At 32.7% G+C, this 23,142-nt stretch overlaps 2 protein-coding genes across 3 annotated transcripts; one reads left to right on the top strand and one right to left on the bottom strand.

Moving 5' to 3' along the window:
* The first annotated feature begins 1,167 nt into the window (after nt 1–1,167).
* On the top strand, nt 1,168–10,196 carry LOC124826835 (5'-3' exonuclease family protein). Of its 2 annotated transcripts, none has more exons than XM_088113640.1 (6): nt 1,168–1,560; nt 2,506–2,658; nt 8,316–8,550; nt 8,920–9,142; nt 9,303–9,457; nt 9,769–10,196. In XM_088113640.1, the coding sequence occupies exons 1-5, from the start codon at nt 1,249–1,251 to the stop codon at nt 9,445–9,447; spliced, it is 1,068 nt and encodes a 355-aa protein (XP_087969766.1). In that variant the 5' UTR covers nt 1,168–1,248; the 3' UTR covers nt 9,448–9,457; nt 9,769–10,196. The 2 variants fall into 2 exon arrangements, with proteins under 2 accessions (XP_087969766.1, XP_047155736.1); XM_047299780.2 differs by having other exon boundaries at nt 1,169–1,560; nt 9,686–10,196.
* A 4,629-nt stretch (nt 10,197–14,825) lies between these two features.
* On the bottom strand, nt 14,826–17,535 carry LOC124826836 (uncharacterized). Its single transcript, XM_047299781.2, has one exon. The coding sequence runs from the start codon at nt 17,384–17,386 to the stop codon at nt 14,891–14,893; it is 2,496 nt and encodes an 831-aa protein (XP_047155737.1). The 5' UTR covers nt 17,387–17,535; the 3' UTR covers nt 14,826–14,890.
* Nucleotides 17,536–23,142: the final 5,607 nt, after the last annotated feature.

Below are 23,142 nucleotides of genomic sequence, written 5' to 3'. Positions count from 1 at the left end.
AAACTATAATCTTATTTGTCTAATCATGACAATCTAACATAGTTTTAATAAGACGATATGTTATCATAAATAATCTAGGTTTTTTATATAAATATGAAAATCATATCTTTTGGAAAATATGTACTCATTATACCATCAAACCACAAAATGCTTAATCTTTATGTAATTATCACCATCAAACTTTAGAACGTATAATCCTCATATAAAGGCACAATGCTCAAGATGAAAATTCAATTTTTATAATAATCTAAAGAGCATTAAACATTTGACTCATGAATTCGTATGTAGATTTTGATGTATCAAATAAAACCATTATGAGATTGTATGTTAAATTAGTCTTTTAAGTTCAAGAAGAGGAAATTTAGCACAAAAAGTACTTTATACATAGCAATCTCGGTATTACAATAATAATGTTAACTAAAATATTATCAACCTATGTTAAAACGCTAACAAATAAACAAAAAATTTGTGAGTTATTTTCAATAATATTCTTGAATATGCTTATAGATATTAGTTCTTGTAAAATTATTGCATTTTACTTTTTGTTTTTGTTTTTAATCCTCCTTATATTAAAAACCTGTACGTGTAATTTTTTTTATATGTTGAACAAAACTTCAAATGTTATTTGTCTATCTTAAAATAATATCGGAGACTAAAAATAATAATTTGAAAATTTTAAGAAATAGAAAAAAGAAAATCAAAGAAACCCATTTTAATTAAGCAAAATAAAAATTCAAATATTTTATAAAACCTAAAAATAATTGTTTCAAATTTTGTAAATCAAAATCCGCTAGTTTCACAATGATTAAAACATATAAAGTTCTATATAAGATTTTAAGCAAAATTTCACTCATAACAAAAATATATCTTCAATTAACTTTTGAACATAAAAATAAAATTTGAAGTTATTTAAACATTTTTATTATTGATTTTTAAATAAATAGTTGATTTATTAAAATAAATAAATAATTTACTATTTTAATTTCATTAATTTTATTTAAATTGAATTAATAATTAAAATTATTATATACATATTTAAATTTTAATAACTATTATGTGTGTTTACTAAACAAATTAACGTTAATTTAGTATTTTCTTTACTGACTTGTTTAATTTTGCACATCAGAAATGTAGGTATCGTATTCTAGATAATAAAACATAATCCATTTTCCTAACTTCTCAATTGCACCATTGCACGAAGCGAGTGTAGAGACGTTAGCCACGATGTTCCTACCATAAGAGAGAAAGATGCAAACGTTACAAATGAGTCTGTTGACACAACCTTACGTTCAGCCTCGTTTCCCTTGCAAGCGCTACCCGACCTTCTCCGCATCCTGCAGAACTCAAAAGACAGCGACCGCGAAAACAGAGAAGGTGCTTTTCAGTGAGTCATTTGATCAAACACGTTGCGCGCAGCCTCTCTCTGAAAAGAAGAAGAGGGTGTTCTTTTTGGACGTTAACCCGCTCTGTTACGAAGGAAGCAAGCCCAGCTTGCACTCCTTCGGGCGGTGGCTCTCTCTGTTTCTCTATCAAGTCAGCCTCACTGACCCCGTCATTGCTGTAATCTCTCTAACTCTATTTGTTTGTGAACGAATGAATTTAGAGGCAAGGGCTTACTTACCTTTTGGTAGTGGGTTCTCTTATTGGAATTTCAAACTAACCTTACTACACCCGTCCTTATTAAGGTCAAATGGGTTGAATTTCCCTATGAACATTTGAAAGAAGAAAAGAATAAAGTAAAACACCCTTCTTAGTTAAAGTGTTAAAAACAATCTTTTTAGAGAATATTGGAGATGCTGATACAAGCTAGTAGTAGTTAGATAGTTAGTTGCTGTTACTGAGCTTTCTTTTACCGTGGTTTAGCTTTCTGTAATTACTGTCTTTTATTAGTTTTCTGTTATAATTGTGAGTAATTAATTTTCGTTTATGCATAACTTAATTTTAATTTACGAATAAAGGTAAAATTCAAATTGCAGTTTTTTGTAGAGGGCTTCGGTTTTTTCTGCAGTAAATCCTCTTTGAGCTGGGTAAGGCTACGGCTAGCAGCAAAACTTTCACATTCCAATTCTAATAACTTATATTAGTTCTTGAAGTCATATTAGTTCTCTGTTAATTACGCATGAAGTTCGTGGACTTCAAGGACTAATTTATGGAAATCTCACTTAAGCCTGATGCAGTTTCTTCCAATATGCATTTTTTGATAAAATTTTCGTGTGTTACGACAAATGTGATGGTGGAGTGAATACTTATAGTGCCTGTATGTAATTTCAATCATTTAATTTGTTGATGGAATGAATACTTACGATGCATACATATAATTTCCATAGTTTGGTGACTCTGAACCATTTACTGCTGCATAGGCATTTCTTTTGAATTCTCATTCAGAATATTTTTATGCTATGAAAATAAAAATTTCATTCGGTATTGTATTTCATTTGCTGTGACTTCTTTTATGTTCTTTTCCTCTTTTCTTTTCTCTCTTAAAGTATTGAAATGATTGAGCAGGTTATTGATGGAGAAGGAGGCAGCGAGCATCGCAGAAAGTTGCTACCTTCATATAAAGCACATAGGAAAAAGTTCATGAGACACATGTCAAGTGGCCATGTTGGGAGGTCTCATCAAGTTATAAATGATGTTCTTGGAAAATGCAACGTGCCAGTGAGTTGCTGTGTCATTGCTATTATAAAATGATGTACTTGTCTATAATTTTATTTTTTGACGAGTAATGTGCTTCATTTTTATGATATATGATTAATGCTGCTAAAACTTACATTGAAAGTGATGCATGCTTGACTTCCTACTAGTTCAAAATTAGTTATTCTCCCAATCCACAAATCTAATTCGGAACCCCAAGTTTAACAGAAAAGTTATGTTTAATTCTTCGATGTATTCCATTTGGGAGGGTTTTCAAGTAAACAACTGTATCTTTACCAAATTTCTATACTATTTTAACATAAAAAAGAGTTTTTTTAAATCTTAAACGTATCACTAGTTTCTGGGTATGTAGATGAGTTTGCAGAACAGAAATCTGTTGTAAGGCCATTAGAAACATAAACATACACAGGCTACAAATTTGGATGTGCTTGGCAGGGAAATTGTTGAATGATGCTATTTTTGTTATTCAAATATAATCTGGAACGCTAGATCAATTTACTGTCTACATTTGCAATTATAAGTTATTAGGATCTTATCAATTTACTGTCTACATTTGCAATTATAAGTTATTAGGATCTTATATAGAATATCTTTATGTTTTGCGCATTTCTGATTATTGTCCTTAATCTTTTAATGTATTTTTAACTTTTTCTATTAGGATATTCAAGACTATCTTTTGGTTGAATATAAATCCCAAAATTAACTACAAGAAACCCTGATACATTGAACCATCATACACTTAAATTACTACATGGAATCATTAGTTGACATGAAGGTAGTAAGTGTGTGACTTAATATGTGAAATGACCATAGTCCGAATAGATAGTAGTGAATGACAATATGTTTACTGACTTTTTGGAGATTAATTGGATCCCGAATGTTCTGTGATACTTGCACTACTACTTAATTTTTTTTGGCTTAATACCCTATTTTGTCCCTAGTTTCGCTCGAAAATGTCAAATTAGTCAATCCTTTAAAAAATGCGTCAATTACGTCCTCACTTAATAAAATTTGTATCAATGAAATCCCTTCTGTTAAATCCGTACAAACGGCGTTAATTATTTTTCTTTTTCTTTAATTAACGCTGTTTGTACGAATTTAACGGAAGGGATTTCATTGATGCAAATTTTATTAAGTGAGGACGTAATTGACGCATTTTTTAAAGAATGGACTAATTTGACATTTTCGAGCGAAACTGGGGACAAAATAGGCTATTAAGCCATTTTTTTTTGTGGTAAACCATAAGCACTTCTTGAGGTAAACCATACAAATCGAGGTACAAAATTTCTCATACAGAAACACGTGTTTACATTTGATTGTTGATATGACTGACTCCCTAAATATGAAGTTTCATGACTGGTTTATTTATATCCAATACCCGTTCTTGCATTTAGGTTCATGATTAATTTTTTTTGCTTGGAGCTCATTAGACCAGAAACAACTAGCTGGGCACTTTTGGATTCTACGAGTCAGATTTTTAAAGATTAGTCCAAGAGAAATTATGTTTCAAAAGTCTACAATAAATGCATCCTCTGATCCCACACCTATCCCTTCAACTAATTCACAGGAATTAAAAAACTTAGTTAGCAGTTAGCGTGTTAATTTTATCAGAAATATGTATAATTTGTCAACAATTACTATTGACATTACTAGACATCCATTGTCTTAAAGTCATTCCACCTAATTAATCATTTTATCTCCTCTTAAACAATGACTTTCTGCGTTCTATGCCAATAAGTGGACTGAATGAGGGAGGTTTTGGCTAGTGATATATCCCTTTCCTCACGAGAGTCTAACAAACGAATTTACTTTTTGTTGCCCAGAACATTATTGAATAATTAAGGGCATTTTTGTAAAACAAATAATGTAATAACAATTTGGAGAGTGTCTTATAACAAGGGACGAAGTTATAGTTCTTAGAAGTTTCCTATGTATTAGAAACTAATAGTTAGAGAGATTGGAATTGTTTATCTGTTGTGAACCAAAAAATGGAGAATAAATCTGTCACCGAGGAATCTCAGAACTGCTACTCAAGAGTTGCAAAGGATTGGGGTTGGCGTGAGTTTGTGATACTCACTAATCTCTTTGAACAAGATTCAGGTTTTCTTGTCCAGGACTATATCATATTCTTGGATGAAGATTTTACTAAGCATGATTTTGAGTTGAGCAACAATGGCTCTTCTTTGGATAATTCTCGCAAAAGAAGTTCATTTACATGGAAAGTTGAGAATTTCCTCACTTTCAAGGAAATAATGAAGACACGAAAAATGTTCTGTAAATTCTTTCAAGCTGCTGGAAGGAACTTCAAATTGGTGTGTACAAGTCGTTTGACACTATATGTATTTATTTAGAGAATGACCAGGCTGTTGGCAGTGTTCCAGATAAAGATGTTTGGGTGAGATACAAGATGGTTGTGGTGAATCAAAAGGACCCAACCAAGACCGTGTGGAAAGAATTGGCTATCTGCACAAAGACGGGGAATAATTCTGTTTGGCAGTTCATGAAGGTGTCTGATACGTTAGAAATGGACACAAGATTTCTTGTATGGGAAATATTGCATTGCTATCCATGGTTTGAGTATTCTGATTTAGAGGTTTTAACATTAGAGGATGGTCAAGTTGTTTTGACAATTGACCTTGAAGAGCTCGTTAACTCTAAAGACAGTGAAGGGATAAGTAGAGATGATGAAGAAGATATTTTTCAGAAATCTTCTTGGTTGGGATGGATTCCATTTAACATATAGAGATACCCTTCTCAACCACAAGTTACTTTGAGGAAGAAACTTCTGAGGGATGCTAGTGCAATTGCAGGGTTTCTTGCTAGTCTTCAGGTCTATCATTACGATCTTGCAAAAGTGAAGTGCTTGCTTCTACCTACCAAGCTATTTGGTAGATGTGATGGGAAGAAGGCCACCAAAGCTGATGAATCTTCCCCAAGTTTGATGAAACTACTAATGGGAGATCAAGTCTTGCAACAAGTGTTAATCCAAGGGCAGAAAGGAAGCCTTAAGGTAGTCACGTCCAAAAGTTGTTGCAACAATTAAGGACCAATTTCTAGACTTCAACCTTGAGGAGAAGGTTGTTTCTGCAGTGGTGCTTCATGATAGGATATGTAATGTTAGGGTATAAGGTGGGAGGTAATGATAAGGGTTGGGAGGTAATGAGAAGGAGAAGAAAGGTAGGAGGTAGAGTTGAGTTCGTTAACTCAAGCAACCAGTTGACAGACATATTCACTAAGTCCTTACGAGGACCTAGAGTTGATTATCTTTGTAACAAGCTTGGAACATATGATTTATATGCTCCAGCTTGAGGGGGAGTGTTAGATGTTAAGATGTGTGTTTCTGTTATTTGGGCTCAGCCTATTTTGTATTAAGGGCATTGGCCCATATCTTACAATATAAATAAACTACCCTATGTGTACGATAATACACAAGGGGATATTTTCTCCCAATCTTCTCTATTTCTCACACTTCTTAATAAAAGCCATGCAAGGAATAACATTTATCTTGGGTATGACCCATTCTCTTACAATATGAGCATTGAGGACGTCCACTTCGACCACCACGTCCTCCTTGATTGCTCCTACCTCCTCCTCTTCCTTGCGGTGTCACCATTGCTGATTTTTGAATAGCATCACTTAAATTCTCTTCCTTTACCAATAGGTACTCGAAGGAGTCGAGTAACTAAGCCATCCATTGACGGGATTTGATCACCAGCTAAAACTTGATCACGTACATGATTAAAATCAAAGTGTAAACTTTTCAAAATTAGGACCATGTAAAACTTGTCAAGCTTTTTGTTGAGATTTTCTAATGAATCAGCTACAAAGAAGTCCTTTTACTCTTCTACCGCAGCCCGAGCTTTTGCTACATGGGAAACCATATCATGGTTGACTTGTTTGAGAGAAGTTGCTCTTTGGGTTGCATCAAAAAGACATTGAACATCATTAGCAAAAATATCTTGGGCCCTTTTCCAAAAAGAGGAGCATGTCTTATAGGGTCTCAAGATATCTAGAACCTCTTGCTCAACTGATTGCCACAAAACAGCACATAACTGAAAGTCTAATTTCTGCCACTAAGATTGTTCTTCATCTGGGACCATAGAAATATCTTGTTCAAGGTGATTATGGTGTCCTTGACCAAGAAACCACAATTCCACAGCAGAGGACCATGATAAATAATTTTTCCAATTCAGTTTTGCAGATGTAATGATAGGGATAGTAGATAAAGAGGAATTACTTCCAGTAGAAGAAGCCATTTTAAACTTAGAGAAGAAATGGGACTTAGGGTTTCAAAAACGTGAGGAAGAAAACCCTAGGTATGAGCCCAAGCCAACGAAATGGAGAAACAGGAACCAAAACACACTCAAGAAGCCCCGACAAGACGATCTGCAGTGACGCGGTGAAACTCTGACACCGGGAAGGTGGCGCGTGCAAAACACGCGGCCGAGACTAGCCGGAAAGAAGTGACACGTGACGGCTGGTGCGGAGGCTTCGGAGGACGGGACCACTAGGGTTGGGTTGTGCTTCTCAAGGCACACCTAACCCTTGACTTCGCCGGAGAAAACAACGTTCAGCGGTGGCGGCGGACTGGCCAGAAAGAAGCAGCGCGTGGCGGCTGGTGTGGAGGCTTCAGAGAACGGGACCACCAGGGTTGGGTTGCGCTTCTCAAGGCGCACCTAACCCTTGACTTTGCCGGAGAAAGCGACGTTGGGCGGCGGACGACGACGGCGACAGCGGTGGACAGCGGAGCGAACGACAGAACTGACAGTGAGACGATGCCGCCGACGATAGACGAAGAAGACAAAGAGTTGGCTCTTGATACCAACTTGAAGTTGAGAGAAAATGAAGAGTCTTATATTTTGATTAAGGAAAACTGATACACTTTACTACTGTATTTATAGAAGACAATAGTTCTGAAAGATAAAAAGGCGGGAAGCCCCTAAAAAAACCCTAACATAAGTATTAATATTAAAATAATGACATTATACTTCAACAAAATTAATTAGTACAAATAAAGGGGAAACCTAGAGTTAAGGGTATGCTTTTGATTTGTGAGTTTTGTAAGAGAGGTTATGCTCTCAGGTAACTGACGGAGATCCTGCTCCCAATTATTGTTTACTTTTGTTATTCAGTTATTTCAATTCAATAAAAGAGGTTTATTCAGCTATTTTCCATTGTTCCTTATTTGTGAGAGTGAGGAAATATTCTAGTTACGTTCCATACTCGAATACGTAACATAGTGCATTTTAGATAGGTTTCCTATCCAGAAACCTATCAGATCCACTTTCCCATTGCTCCCATTTGATGGAAATTGGAATGTTGACTGCGTAACTAACAGGAGAAGGAGAACATTGATTTGCTTTTACTATTAACACATGATTCCTTAGTCATGTGTGAGAATCAGTTTCTCTGGTATCATATGTCTTCATTTTTATTTCATTGCAAAATTATAATTGCAGGTAAGTAACAATATGGAAACTTGTTAGGAAAATGATACCATTCCTTCTATTTCAAGCATTCTTAAAGTTATTGTTTATGTTTATCAATCACTTAAGAATAATATGCACATATCATTCTCATAAATGTATGCAAAAGTGAAAAGGTCAATATACTTTTTATTCAATCATATAATTCATTAGTGACAAGATGAAACCATGCAGGTTATAAAAGTTGATGGTCATGAGGCTGATGATGTTGTAGCTACTCTAGCTGGACAAGTTGTCAATAAAGGGTTTCGAGTGGTTATTGGCTCCCCTGATAAGGATTTCAAGCAGCTTATATCTGAAGATGTGCAAATAGTTATGCCTTTGCCAGAGTTACAAAGGTGGTCATTCTACACCCTGAGGCACTACAGGGATCAGTATAATTGCGACCCAGAATCTGATCTGAGTTTTAGTGAGTATAGCGTACATTAAACTTTATTTCTTTTTGATATGTTCATTGTCGACATTTTAGCATCAGTATCCGTTTTTAATATATAAAATAAGGCGAGGCTGAGCCAACTTACAAATTTATCATTTTAATTCTTTTGACTAAGCTTTATGTTAAAAATTATGTTGATTGGGTGGCCTTTAATGGGATTTTCAACTAAAGTATTTTGTTTCAATAGAACTTTTGTAGCATGAAGAACTAGAACGTGGTTGTAGAGATAAAATTCAACCGAGAGGAATTTTTCTGGCCCTTTTTAAAGTTGTTTTACTTAATGGCTGAACGGTGAAGCCATTTTGATTAACATTTTGGTTTATGTATGCTGTGATTGTGTAGGATGTATTGTAGGTGATGAAGTAGACGGCGTTCCTGGTATCCAGCATCTGGTCCCTAGTTTTGGTCGGAAGACTGCTATGAAACTTATTAAAAAACATGGTTCCTTGGAAACTTTATTAAATGCGGCTGCAATAAGGACAGTAGGTAGACCATATGCACAGGATGCCCTTAAAAACCATGCTGATTACCTTCGGAGAAACTATGAAGTTCTTGCCTTGAAAAGGTTTGTTGATTTTCTTTGTAAAACTTCATTCACATCTGTATCTGTGGTTTTGTTTTCACAGTTTGTGTTCATTTATTTGAACAACATACTTCATGGAAGTAAATTATATATAGGTGCTGATAACCTCCTTTTAGTAACTATGGATCACAATTTCTGATAGGGATGTAAATATCCAACTCTATGACGAGTGGTTGGTTAAGAGAGACAATCACAATGATAAAACTGCACTATCTTTCTTCTTCAAATATTTGGGAGAAAGTAAGGAGCTCAGTTACAATGGAAGACCTATCTTTTACAACGGTTGAACACTTTCAGGTAACTTGTACAAAACATCTATCTTTCACATTCTTGTCGTTTGAAATTTTCGGTCAGAGAAATCTGCTTATCACAGGAAACTATGGTTGTCCTACTATTTTAGTCATTTTTAAGCATAGAATATCCTGCTTACTTCTCATTTACGAATGGTTACTATTCTCATTAATCCCTTAATAAAATGATACTAACTTGGCTCTTTTCCTTCATTATGATGCTGGAAATTTTTAGAGTAGGCAATTTTTACGTGAGTTTGCATTCTAGGATGCTGTCAGTATCATTTTTGGTCACTATAACATGGAAGCTTGCTGCAGCTGTGTCATCGGGATTCACACACTGCAGATAAAGTCTTGCGTACCACCACCTTAACACAATATCTAGATGTTACGCTGATCAACTAGCATGGTAAAATTTTCCTTGACCATCAGTCGTTATGTGATAACCTGGGAGATATTTGAATATTCATGTCCAATAACCCTAGGTGTAAGATGTCAAAATGAGTTGAATCCATTGGAACAACTCATTTAATTTGAAGAGAGTTGGGTTAGATTACATGAATCAATCTTTCAATCCACATAATTTGCCAATCCAGTGGATCAAGGACAGTTTGAGTTCATCGGATTGAGCCTTCGGGTTGGACTTTTTATTGTGTTGTAATGAATTGTTTAGTTAAATAATGTTTTATTAGATATTTGTAATGCTTTGTGGGTTATTACGAACTTAGATTATTTTCATGGCTTAAGTACCTTATTCCATTTGATCTTAGTATTAATTTATTCCATATAATCTTATTATTAATAAAAGATTAATCAACTCTCAATTTCTAAAAGTGCAACAATCTAATTATTTTTGTTCAATTAATAAAATCATTAATAAACAAATGTTCATAGTTTCACTTGACTAATGTAATTTATAACGAATGTGCAGTGAGAATTTATAAAACTTGTGATATCAATTATAACAGAGTCACAATATTGTATTTTGAAAATTTCAAAATCTCTATTGAACCTTCAAAGAGTCACATTGTTTCATTTTAAAATTAAGTGAATAGATTAAACATTTTATCAATAGAGATATCAAATTAAACAAAATAAATAACTAATAGGACGAAAGTTATAATGAAGTCTTATTTTATTGCATTTCTATGTTTATTTAACTCAGTACAATAGTTTTAGAAAGCAAATAAGTATGTCTTCTTGCAAAAGTTGAATAGAGACTTAAGCTGGAAAAAATTTCAAAGTGTATATGTTGATTACAATGATGATATACTTAGAAACAATTATTATTCATCCTATTTGATTTATTGTATTCACCCTAAGATTGAGACTCTTATTTCAGACGGTCCATAATATCTAGGTTTATGCCTTCACGGTGAAGAGTTTAAGAATACTCACATTGTGAGCGAATTCAATTGTTGCTCTAAAACAAAGACATGTTATCTAAAACGAATCAATATGGATGAATTATTTTATAAAAATATTTAGGAGAAAAATGTTGAATAAATTCATCCATACAAAAAAATTAGTTTTGTTATTCCGGAATTGAGTAAAGTTTTCCTTTACTCTATTGATTCTTTTACTTCAAGTTAAAGATTTTGGTCAAAATTTGGATTAACAGAAAAAGTAAAAATAAATCATGGATAAAATAATATTTATAGGAATATTTTGCTCACCATGATTGAGCCTTAGTTATAGGTGTATTGGCTCAAAGGTCTAATAACCAACTTACCTGTGAGAAGCTACACCTGTTTTCTTTTGACTAAGTTATCTAGCAGGAAAATATCTCTGGCAGACATACGAAGGCACTTATAAGCAAGCAGTACCTAGATTAGTTAGCAACATGGTTATAAAAAAGATGCATATTTTAGTGTGTGAGACATAGTACATGGTACTCAGTATTCAGTGTCCAATGCTTGACATTTAACCAAGCAATCCAACCCATGGTCTTCAATATTTAATACCTGAAACTTGGTATCTAGTTCGATAAGTGGTAAGATCTCATTTATATTGGATAATCTGATTAAAAACTATACCTAGAATGGTTAGGAGTCCTCGACCACATATAATACAAGTTCATCATAATTATTTCGAAAAAGTTTCATATCAACATTTTCAAAATCTATTTTTTAATTTATATATCAAATAACTTTAATATAATGTTTTCTAAAAATATTTTGCACATATTTTTTCTTTACAAGTGCTTATAGAAAAGTTATCCAAAGACAACCTAAGATAATATAGGAAGATAAAATATTTGTTATGATAATATTATTGATAGATTATATTTAATTTCTTGAAATAACATATCAATTTATGCGTGATTAATCAGGTGAAAGAGGGAGCCCCGTTATGGTGGGGTTGAAATGAGATTTTGAATTTAATGTGAGGAAGAGTAGGGTTTAGGGTTGGTACAACTTTTGATCTCTGCTTAATTAATGGTCCAAGACTTTTGAGCAAACTTGATTAGGTCAAGCAATAGTTGTTATCATACTAATTGGTGGGTCGGCATGAGTTGGAAGCATCACTCCAATGGAAGATACTTTTGAGACAGTGAATTAAACCTCCAAAAGAACATGATTGAGAGATTTTATTGAAAACCAACTCAAAGGACAAAGGCTTCACGTGTTACTAATAAATACTACACTGATGGCTTATTGTCCATGTTCATGCATTACTGATCATTTTGGAAAATAAATAATTTATTTTAATGGTCTCTTCAAATGTTGAAAAATGTTTTTTCTATAAATAAGTTAATTTATGTGTGATTTTTTTTCGGAAACGAAAATTCTTCTGATTCCAAAACACTGAATTTTAAGAAGATATTTATAGTTTTTTTTTCTTTAAAACAAGTGAGAAAAAAATTAAAACAAAATTAAGAATTGAAATCAAAATTAGAGAAAAGTAATTTAAAATGATTAATTAAAAATGTTGAGATTAAATTTTAGTTGATTTGAGAGAATGAACAAAATAAAAATTAATTCAAGGATACATAAATTTTGATTTTGTAATATTGGTTTTATAATATAATTTGTATTCATATAATAATAATGATGAATACATTATGACAGTGTGTATAATTTATCTTTGCTAAGATGAAAATACAATTGGAAAAAAAAGTGAATATGAATTCTTTTCTAATTGTGTATGTTTAAGAATACATGAATCTGAAATTTTAAAATGCATTTAGTGTAAGAAACTTAAAATCAGAAGTATGATACAGATGCAGAATAAATACACTGTAAATATGATGCTATAGACTACTGGATATAGACAAGCTTTCAAAAAATTCAAAACTAGCAAGCAACCACTACTCACAATACTAAACAAGTTGTAAAGACAACAATCAAAAGAAATTGTTCAGAATTAAAAAAGAAAAAACCAATGACAGTAAAATACAGAACTCATTCAACAGAGCAAAACCCAGAAATGAGTATTTGATCTATTTGGCCAATTGAGAATACATTTTAGGTAAAAACAGGCCCACCTTAGGGTCTGCAGATTCTATTTCAGAAACTTGATATGTGCAGATTCTCATTCAATTCCCCAAACAAATTAAATTCTCAATTCTGAATCATGCTTGGCCTAAAAGAAAATCAACATGGCAGGGTACCTACTACTACACTATAAACCAAGAAAATAAACTTCACAAAACAGCAAAATTGAACATGATCCAAAGTTAAAAGTTCTGTTCTGGTTGGTGTGTTAAATGGAATCCTGACTACAAAAGACTTAGGACTTTGGGGTCCTTATGGTTTTCAAATAAAAACCAAGAATTCTGCAGATTTCCACTTAATTTCCCAAACAATTCAAGAACTTAATTCTGAATTAAGGGTAATTGGCAAAAAGGTTACAGCAACTACAATTAAGCGTGAATCAAGAAAGAGTAAAATTGTGCTGAAACAGTAAAGAGCCGGATGTAACAAAATTGAATTGTACTGGGTAAAACATTAAAATCAACCCAGTAACAGGATACAGAGGCTGGAAATTAAAATTCAGATAGATAAAGAGCAAGAAAATAAGTTTGCAATCGGTAAAACAGAATCAACATTGAACTAAGGGAAAAAAACTTGGAATAGCATTAGATTCAAGAAGAAAAATAGTACGAAGAGGTTTACTGAAGGATCTTTTGGTCACTTTGTACTCACAGGACTCCTCTCACGCAGCTCTCTCTTTGTACAGCAGAAGCATTCCCCTCTCCAATGGCTACTTTACGCTCAATAAAGATCAAAATATTCAGCGTTATTGGTTGAACCCTCAACAATATTCAGACTCTCTATCTCTACTCTTGATGAAGATGAAAGCTCCTACACTCTAAGCACCAAGAGAAGAAAATTTCTGCTACTCGTTCTACTGTGTCTGTTTCTCTATCTATTTCACTCTACCAAGACCTTATTTAAAAAAAGGTTCTGATTCTCGCAATGCAGCTTCACAAACAGCTCAGTTGAACTGAAGGAGCTCGCCAGCCCAACCAAAGAGCTTGACAGCTCGGCTGGAGACCTTGGTAACCCGACAACCTGCTGAAGAACTCGGCAAACATGAAAGACATTCATTTATAACTAACCAACAAAGCCTTCACTTTCAGTCTGCATGATCACAGTTTTTTTAGTGTACGATAGGTTAACATATAATGCTTTCTTGTCCAATCACCCAATTAAAATACCGACTAACACTCAAACAATATCTATATATCCTCACATGGATATAAGCTAGCAAGTGGATCTTCTATAATTCATGATCTGTATTGCATAATGCCACCTAACTTGATACATGTTTTTGTGTCAGGCTTCCGACAATGGAACTGCAGGGTTCTGGCAATGGAGGTGCGACACTGATGCTGTGAAAGAAGGAGAAAATATTAGGTTTTTTAATCAAGGGTAGTTAAATCATTTTCATAGGGCTACCGGGGTGCAGGATTCCTTATCTTTAGTTATTAGTTATCTGTCAACAATCACCAGAAACAACACCTTTTACATTCAAGATTTGATTCCAAATTTGCATATTCTTCAAATTCAACATTCTGAAAATAATTCTCAGAACTTCCCTAGATTTTAAATGAGAAAGTAACTGCTGAATAATAAGAACAGGTTTGGACAAAAAAGAGAAAAGTGACTCAAAGATACCCTTTTAATCTTAGAAATTTTATTGGAAAAATATCTACAACAGCAAGCATATGACAGATTCAAAAAACTTTCTTACATCAAAATTTAGAACCTCTAGTTACTTAATCAAGCAGAGGACTTATTCCTGGTAGGTGGATTCAATATACTTATAACGTTATGTATTGACACAGCTATTAAGCTTATAGAACTGTAGTATAAATGGATTTCCCAGTAGACTAGATGTGATCCATGCTAAAGAATTGCAACAATTGATAGCTGAGGAACTAACTATATGTATATATAAACAATTAAAGAAAAAGGAAGCCCAAAAAAATAATTCACAAAACAGACCCCATTCTCTCCCTAATACAAGAACCTAGTATTTTTACATAACGATCATCAAGAGAGATATCCATCTCCTTTATCTTAGACACAAAGTCCATTGCTTGCTCATGCTTCCCTGCTTTACAATAACCATCCACTACAATCTTGTAAGTTAGTTCATTGGGCCTACAATTGTGCTCAATCATAAATCTAATGACTTCAATTGCTTCATCAAACAATTCCATCCCCACATAGCCTGACAAGAAAGTATTGTATGAAACTATTGTTGGTTGAATCCCTTTAGTGGTCATCTCTGAGAGAACTCTAATAGCCTCCTGTATTACCCCTTTTCTACAAAACCCCTTGATAACAGTATTATAAGACACAACATCTGGCTCTGGACCAGAGTTTTGAATTCCCTTGAGTATTTCTTCTGCTTTCCAACACTCACCCTCTCGAACATACAAATCTATCAAGCAGTTGTAAGTGAAAAGATTTGGCTGCAATCCATTTTCATAAATAAAATGCATCATTTCATGGGCCTTCGAAAACATCTTGTTCCGGGAATACATTGAAAGCATGGAGTTAATTACAACCAAATCAGGTTTGTATCCATACTTGTGCAATTTATCAAATGCCCTTTCCATTCCCCTATGGTGTCTGCACTTGTGGTTTGATAGTATAAGGGTTCTCAAAAGAATCCAACTAGAAAAGACATGACCATCATAAATTTCTTTCTCAATCACCTCTATCCCCTTGACATTCCCAGCCTTAGAATAACAATGGAGCATCAGTGAGTATGAAGTCTCATTAGGCTTGAAGCCCTTACTCCGCATGTCCAGAATGACAGATTCTGCTGCTTTCCAATTGCCTAGCCGAGCAAGGGCATTTAGAAGAGAATTATAAGTTGTTACACATGGTGTAAAGCCTGCTTTAATCATTTCCCCATACATTTTTGCAGAATCAACTTCAGATCCACACCGAGTATATGCACTAATCAATGTATTGAATGTGTCTTTGTCAGGCTCAAATCCAGAGTTTTTCATTTCCCTTAAGACCCTATTAATATGATTGAGCTTACCCTCCTCACTGCATACAACAAGCATTGTGTTCCACGTAGCCCGATTAGGAGCACATCCATTCAATTTCATCTCACAGAGAACATTAATGACATCTTCTGTTCTTGACTTCTTGCCTAGCATGGCAAGAACAGAGTTGTAAGTGTATACATTAGGAGCACAACCCAAGTCCTTCATCTGGCTGAACAACCTCAATGCCTCATCCTCCCTTCCCGCCTTACCATAGGCATCTATTACAGTTGTATAAGTAATAGCATTTGGCATTACTCCTTTGCTTGTCATTGTATCAATCACAGCCTCCCCTTGGTCGAGAAACCCAGCTCTTACATATGTTGCCGCGAGCTCATTGTAAGTGACCGAATCAGGAGGGCAATTATTATCCTCCATTTCTTTCAAGATGCTCAAAGCCTCAGTGTATATTCCAGCCTTCCCAAAAACCTGCAGCATAGTATTATACGAAACAGTTCCTGGTTTATAGCCATTCAATTTCAATTCAGCGAAAAACTTCCTAGCTTCATCTAGCATACCCTCTCTCCCACAAGCAGAAATCACGGTGCTGCAAGTAAACTCATCAAACTCAAGCCCTTTATTCCTCATTTCATCCAACAACTCCAAGATTCTACTCCAAGAACGACCCATCTTGCCATAAACATCAAGCATAACATTGTAAGTGACCAAAGTAGGATCAAGACCGAACTCATTCATTTTTCCAAACAACACAATTGCCCGTTTATACTTGCCAGTGCGAGCATAAGCATGAAGAACAGTGGTGTAAGCACGGACATCAAGTGAGTATTGCTCCACAGGAATTAAATCAAACAACTTGGATGCAATAGAATGCTGTGACTCTCTCCCCAATATCCGAACCATCAATTCAACAACCTGATTGTCCAACCTCAAATTCTGCTCACTCCCAAAATGCAACCAGCCCCATTCAAACAGCAAAAGAGCCCTCTCCCAGTTCCCAGAAAGGTCCAAAGCTTTCAACAGGCTGAGAAAATCAACCTCAAGCAACTCAAACTCAACAGAGTTGAAAAAACCATTCAATTCATGCAAAGGTGACCCAACAATTGAATTGAGTAACAACTTACCCTTGTCAGATAAAAATCCAAACTTTGCATCATCAAGCTGGTCCTGTTCAACAACAGGGTCAGAAGCTAAAGAGGGTTTCTTTTGCTTTGAATGGAGGGAGTTATTAAAATGGGTGCTGTTATCCTTGGAAGCAGGCACAAGGGTTAGCGTGGGAGTGGTGATGGGGACTGAAGAAAGATGCTGAAGATGTTGAAGAAGTGAATCTAATTGGAAAGAAGGAGGAGGAGGTGGTGGAGATTGTGGAGGTAAAAAATTTGGCTTGAATTTTGAAGGTTGTTGGGTTAGTCTTGGTGCAGGGGCTGGTAAAACTGGCCGATTGGGGAAGAGGGTACCCTCCATTGGCACCAGCAAGTGCAATGGGCAGAGAAGATTTTAGTGGGTCAAGAGTATGAAGTTTTAGCATATGGATGTTTGGGTGTACAAAAAGGAATGAAATGTGTGGAGAAAATGAAGATAGAAAAGGATGACCATTAGGGAAAGGTGTGACTGGTGTTGAAAATGATGGTTTCATGACGGTCCTCACCGAACTATTCTTCACCAACGAGCACACAATGTTTTCATCTATTATTACACAAACATGTTTGATGTCTAAAAGAAATATAGTGGTATTTCATTTGATATTTGATACACCAGAACGTAATATTTAATAAATTATGAAATGTAATTCATTTTTAATATTTTCTCAATACCCTAACCTTTTTAGTCGGTTTGTGTACTAAAGAGGTCAATTTTTTCTTTTAAAATTAGGCATCTGGACTATTTTATAAATTTATTACGGATTTGGGTTTGTGTTCATGACTTCATTCAAAAGTCGTGAAGGATATATCACTTTTTAATAATAGATTTAATATCTCTTATGGTCCCTATTTTTGTTAAATGTGTTTGATTTGATTACAATTTTGGGTTGAAGGTTCATAAGAAGATGGTAACGTAGCAAAAGTTAAATATCATCTCATTAATCTTGTGCACACCTGGACTGTCTGTCGTTAACGACTTAAACGTCATTTGCAAAAAGAACTAAATTGAACCAAAATTGCATTCTTTAGGACAACATTGAACAGAAAAAAAAAACACGGACCAAATCTAACACACCTAACACAAAAATAGGGACCATTAAAGATATTAAACCTTAATAATATTAAAGTCGTGTTTTGTTACGAGGATTTTGGTTAGATAAACTTAATTGATCGGTTCTTAACTTTCAATAAAAATGTATATGTAATTCACGATTTCAATTTTAATATATTTGAACTAAAGTACAATATGAGAATAGTGTAATATATTTGAACTAAAGTATGAGAATGGTGATTTCAATATAGTTATATAATTATATGAAGTTAAGCACTACGTAATTGACTAAAGCGTGAAGAAATAAATAAATAGTAAAAAAGTCAAGCTAAGTACACAAAGATAGGGGTAGACAAATAGAACTGAACTGCACTGTACTACTGAAATATATACTGAACTAAAAACTAATTTGTCTAAACTGAACTGTAAAACAATTCAGACAAATACTAAATTGTACTAAACTACAATATAAACTGAAATGAACTACTAACTATGCTAATTTTAAACTGAATTGTACTAGTTTTTAAATCGAATAGTATAACAATACATGTTCTTTTTAATTGAAATTTATTTTAATATTTATTTTATTTTATTATAAGTATCTTACAAATTAACTATTTAATTATTTAATATTATTATTTTCTATTTTATTTATATTTCTTTTATTATTATATGTGTACGGAAATTATTTTATTTTATTTATTTTATTTTTTATTTTTTATTTTTTATTTATATTTTTTTGTTTTATATGTGTATATAATTTATTTTATATTTTTATCTACTTATTTTATTTTAAAATAATTTTTTATTTATATTTATTTTGTTGCCTCATAAAATTATTTTATTAATCAAATATTTATTATTTATATTTTATTATGTAAAAATTAAACTAATATTTATTAATTATTATAATATAATAAAAGATGATACTAGAAAAGTTACTCTTAATAAACGTTTGTTAATTTTTTGTCATTTGATATTTCTATAATATTAATTATTTTTGTTATATTACTATTCTTTTATGATATTTCATTATATAGTCATTTAATAAAATTTAACGTTAAAAAATATATTTTAGTTTTAGTCTGTAAAATACTATCATTTAAAAAGAATAATATTGATATTTGTTTTAAAGTAAGTTGACTTTTAGAATAAATAGTTATTTTAGTGTATGCGCTTACACACATTTTAATATCATTGAAAGTTTTTTTTAACATATTTTTACATATTTAATAATATGTTAAAGAATATAATACATTTAAAGTATTATTTTTTTTATAGTCTTTTTTTCTTTTATGATTTCTATTACTTAATCATTTAATAAAATTTAATTTAAAAAATATATTTTACTTTTATTACTTAAAATAATATTATTTAAAAAGTAATATATTTTTATTGATAAAAAAATATAAAAATTTGTGATAAAAATATTTTGTCTTAAAAAATTCATTATTAATTTTTTATGTGAACAATTTCTTTTATTAATATTTTATTATTAAATAACGTTTTCTTGGCAAGACGAAGCAGTTGAACGGGAATTAGAGCAGAAGAAAGAGTAGATACAGTTCTCACAATTAACTGAACCAAAATTGTTATAAGTTCAGTTTTTAAAAACTAAATCATAAAATAGTATATTGAACTTTTAGTAAAAGTGGATCAGTTTTTTTTAAGTATAATATAATATAGTTAACTATAATATAGTATAGATAAGTTATTTTGCCCAACCCTACATGAAGAACTCAAATAGTTTGACAAAACATATTGAAAACTCGACTAAGTGCATGGAGAATTCAAATAGTTTGGCAAGACATCCAGAAAGCTCGACTAAGTGCATGAAGAAATCAAATAGCTTGACAAAACACACAAAAAACTTGGTAAAATGTATGAAGAAGTCAAATAGCTCGGTAAGACATTTAAAGAGCTTGGTAAGGTGTATCAAGAAGTCAGATATCTCAGTGGGAAGTCCAAACCGTTCGGTAAAGTGTATGGAGAACTTAGGTAGCTCGGTGGGGAGTCCAGGTAGCTCAGTTTGACTTGTCGAGCTCCCTAGATATTTGATCGAGCTATTTGGCTTCTTCATCCACTTTATGGAGCTCTTCGGATGTCTTGCCAAACTATTTAAGATTTTCATACACTTAGCCAATCTCTTCAGATATCTTGTCGAGCGGTTTGATTTCTCCATGCTCTTAGCTGAGCTCTCTAGATGTCTTGCGAACCTCCCAACTCTTTCATTAATTATGTGGTGCACGACTTCATATAATTATGTATGTATGGTGAAGTCGTCATTCGTATGCATGACTTCAGTTCAAATATATTGAAGTTGAAATAGTCATGTACGACTTTACTTAAGGTTTAAGTAGTGATTAATTAACTTTCTTCTTTAAAAATTTTCTTTGACTTTCGTTCACCATATTTTCGGTGTACTAACAAACAATGAGATACTTAGAAAAGAGCGACTAAAAAGGTTTATGTACCAAATTAGGTCAATTTGTTTTTTGAAATTATGTATTGTTAGAGTAAACTTAAATGTAATAGAATTAAATGGGTTATGTTTTGAGTGTGGGGTCAAGGTCAATCGCTCGATCCTTGACATGTCACCTCAAGTCCAAATTCTGATCAGTAAGAGGAGTCTCTCGTTGATAGATAACTTTTTGTGTCACACAAGCCTCATTAAATAAAGCTAAGGTTCTCCATTAACTAATGTAGTATAAAGGTTAACCTAGATCAATCAAGGAATTTTGTCATGTAAAATAACATCCTCTTGATCCTAATCCTAATCTTTAAAATATTAATTAAATGTTATAGATGATTATATAATAAAGACCGGGTTAAATATGTTTTTAATCCCTAAAGTATCATGCTATTTTGGGTTTCGTCCCTCTTCGAAAGGTTTGTTCATTTTCGTTTTCTTAGTTAGGAAACTCGTATTTTTAGTTCTTAAAAAGCAACGATGTTAGATTTTTTGTGAGGTAGCTAACAATGAGCCACGCGTGATGCCAATTTCCATGTTAACTGTGTGCCACATCATTTTTTTTATTCTGAAATCAGATTAATTCCACTTGAACCCAAAGGGAACCCTAGAGAGGCACCGACTTCCTCTTAGGCACGTGCACAGGGCCGACATTGAATGGTGAAAGGTGAAGAAGGTGTTGGGGTGGCTACGGATGGAAGAAGTTCAGTGACCCATACTTAATCTGATTTCAGAAAAAAAGAGAAACGTGACACACAGTTAACATGGAAGCTGACATCGTACGTGGCTCACCATTAGCTACTTTTCAGAAAATCTAACGTTGTTGCTTTTTAAGGATAAAAATACAAGGTTTTTTTAACAAAGAGGATGAAAATGAACAAACCTTTAGAAGAGGGACGAAACTCAAAATAATATGATACTTTAGAGACTAAAAAGATATTTAATCCTATAATAAATAATAAAACATATATTTTTACCATTAACTTTTTAATGCATAACTTTAATTTTCATTTGTCATACATTCTAAATAAATAACTAAATTTAAACATTTGTTTTAAATGTAAGTTAAAGCAAACATATATTTGTGTAGTTTTTTTTTATAGATATAATAAAAGTATGATTATTTATTGTATAATTATGTATAAAACCAACTAATATTTTAAAAATATATAGTGTGTGTTTAACTCTTTACTATGTAAAAATAACAATAAATACCTAGTGCATATATATATAAAAAGCTATAAAAAGTTACAACATTTCAATTTGTTTTGTTTTAATTGAATAAATTGAGCTACTTACTAATAGCCTAATATATTATAAAAAGTTACAACATTTCATGTTACCATCTTTGGGTTGATTTTTTTTCTTAAATACTAATTTACTTACTATTTTTATTAAGTTTGTGTAGTTTAGTCTTATTGAAATTCTAATTTTCATTTGAGTCAATTTAGTCTATTTTTTTAACATTATTTAAATAGTTAATGGCATAGTGAACAAATATGCCAATTACGTGATTTTTTTTAATTTTTTTTATTTTTTCATAATTTAAGAAAATGTACATGTGTCAAGTTAGGATCTTATTACACGACAATAAAAGTGTTACATCTCAGTGTTAATGTCAAATGTGTATTATATATTCAATTTAGTATTTATATTTATTATTTTGATTCACTTTAGTCCTATTTTTGTTCCTTTGCAAATGAAGTTTAAATTTAATTTTTTTATAAATGTTATAATGATATTTTTATTAAAACTCACAATTTTATTGAATATTTACGAAGTTATTTTTAAATCAATTTTAACTATATTATTAGAACTTAATTATTAGATTTATTTATATTTTTTCCACTATAAAAAGAAATAGGATTAGAGTTGGTTTATGATTAAATTTTTTCAAAATTAGAAGAAAAAATCTTAATTTTTGTAAACCAAGTGTAATGTTTTACCGGTAACAAAAGTTATATTTAGGTTTAAACCCTCCGTTGGTCCTCAAGTTTGTATGAAAATCTCAGTTGGGTCCTCAAGTTTTTTTCTGTCTCAATTGGGTCATATTTTTTGTAAAAATGAACACATTTTACCCTAACCGTTAAATTGTAACAAACGGCGTTAGTTGGTGCTGACGTGTTGCATAGTTACGTGGAATTTTTATTACGTGGAATTTTTATTTAATTTGAGAAATTATGATATGGCAACCTTTATGACGTGGTGATGTTTTGACTAAAACCACTCCTCCCTCCCCCTCTGCTTCCTCCCCCATTGGCAACACCGGACTCAACTTTATTCTTTATGGGCGGTTCTCTCTGATGCTGATGCAGTCCAACACTCACTCACGCCATTGCCTACTGTCACACTCCATATGTCTTTCCATCTTCAAGTGCATTCTTCGATGGAAAACGACGAGCATTCTTCGGTGAGGCTTCAAGCGCCTTTGGAGGTGCCAGCGAGGTCCACTTTGATCAAGAGTTTGAAGAAAACGACGTCGGATCATAGAAGTGTGAACCACAAGCAGTTTGAAGCAACTGTTCAAGATTTTAAACCAAAAATGGCTGAAAGTGAA

This window comes from Vigna umbellata, chromosome 4 (assembly GCF_029865625.1).
Source record: "Vigna umbellata cultivar VRB3 chromosome 4, Vumbellata_1.0, whole genome shotgun sequence".
In the NCBI taxonomy this organism is placed as follows: Eukaryota; Viridiplantae; Streptophyta; class Magnoliopsida; order Fabales; family Fabaceae; genus Vigna; species Vigna umbellata.
The sequence above is the reverse complement of the archived record's forward strand: the minus strand, read 5'-3'. Positions and strand labels throughout refer to the sequence as shown.

Excerpts from the sequence above, each read along its gene's own strand:
- LOC124826835 (XM_088113640.1), top strand. The coding sequence starts at position 1,249 with ATGCAAACGTTACAAATGAGTCTGTTGACACAACCTTACGTTCAGCCT. Across the intron at positions 2,659-8,315 it reads TTGGAAAATGCAACGTGCCA|GTTATAAAAGTTGATGGTCA; the intron begins GTGAGTTGCTGT and ends GAAACCATGCAG. Across the intron at positions 9,143-9,302 it reads GAAGTTCTTGCCTTGAAAAG|GGATGTAAATATCCAACTCT; the intron begins GTTTGTTGATTT and ends AATTTCTGATAG.
- LOC124826836 (XM_047299781.2), bottom strand. The coding sequence starts at position 17,386 with ATGGAGGGTACCCTCTTCCCCAATCGGCCAGTTTTACCAGCCCCTGCA.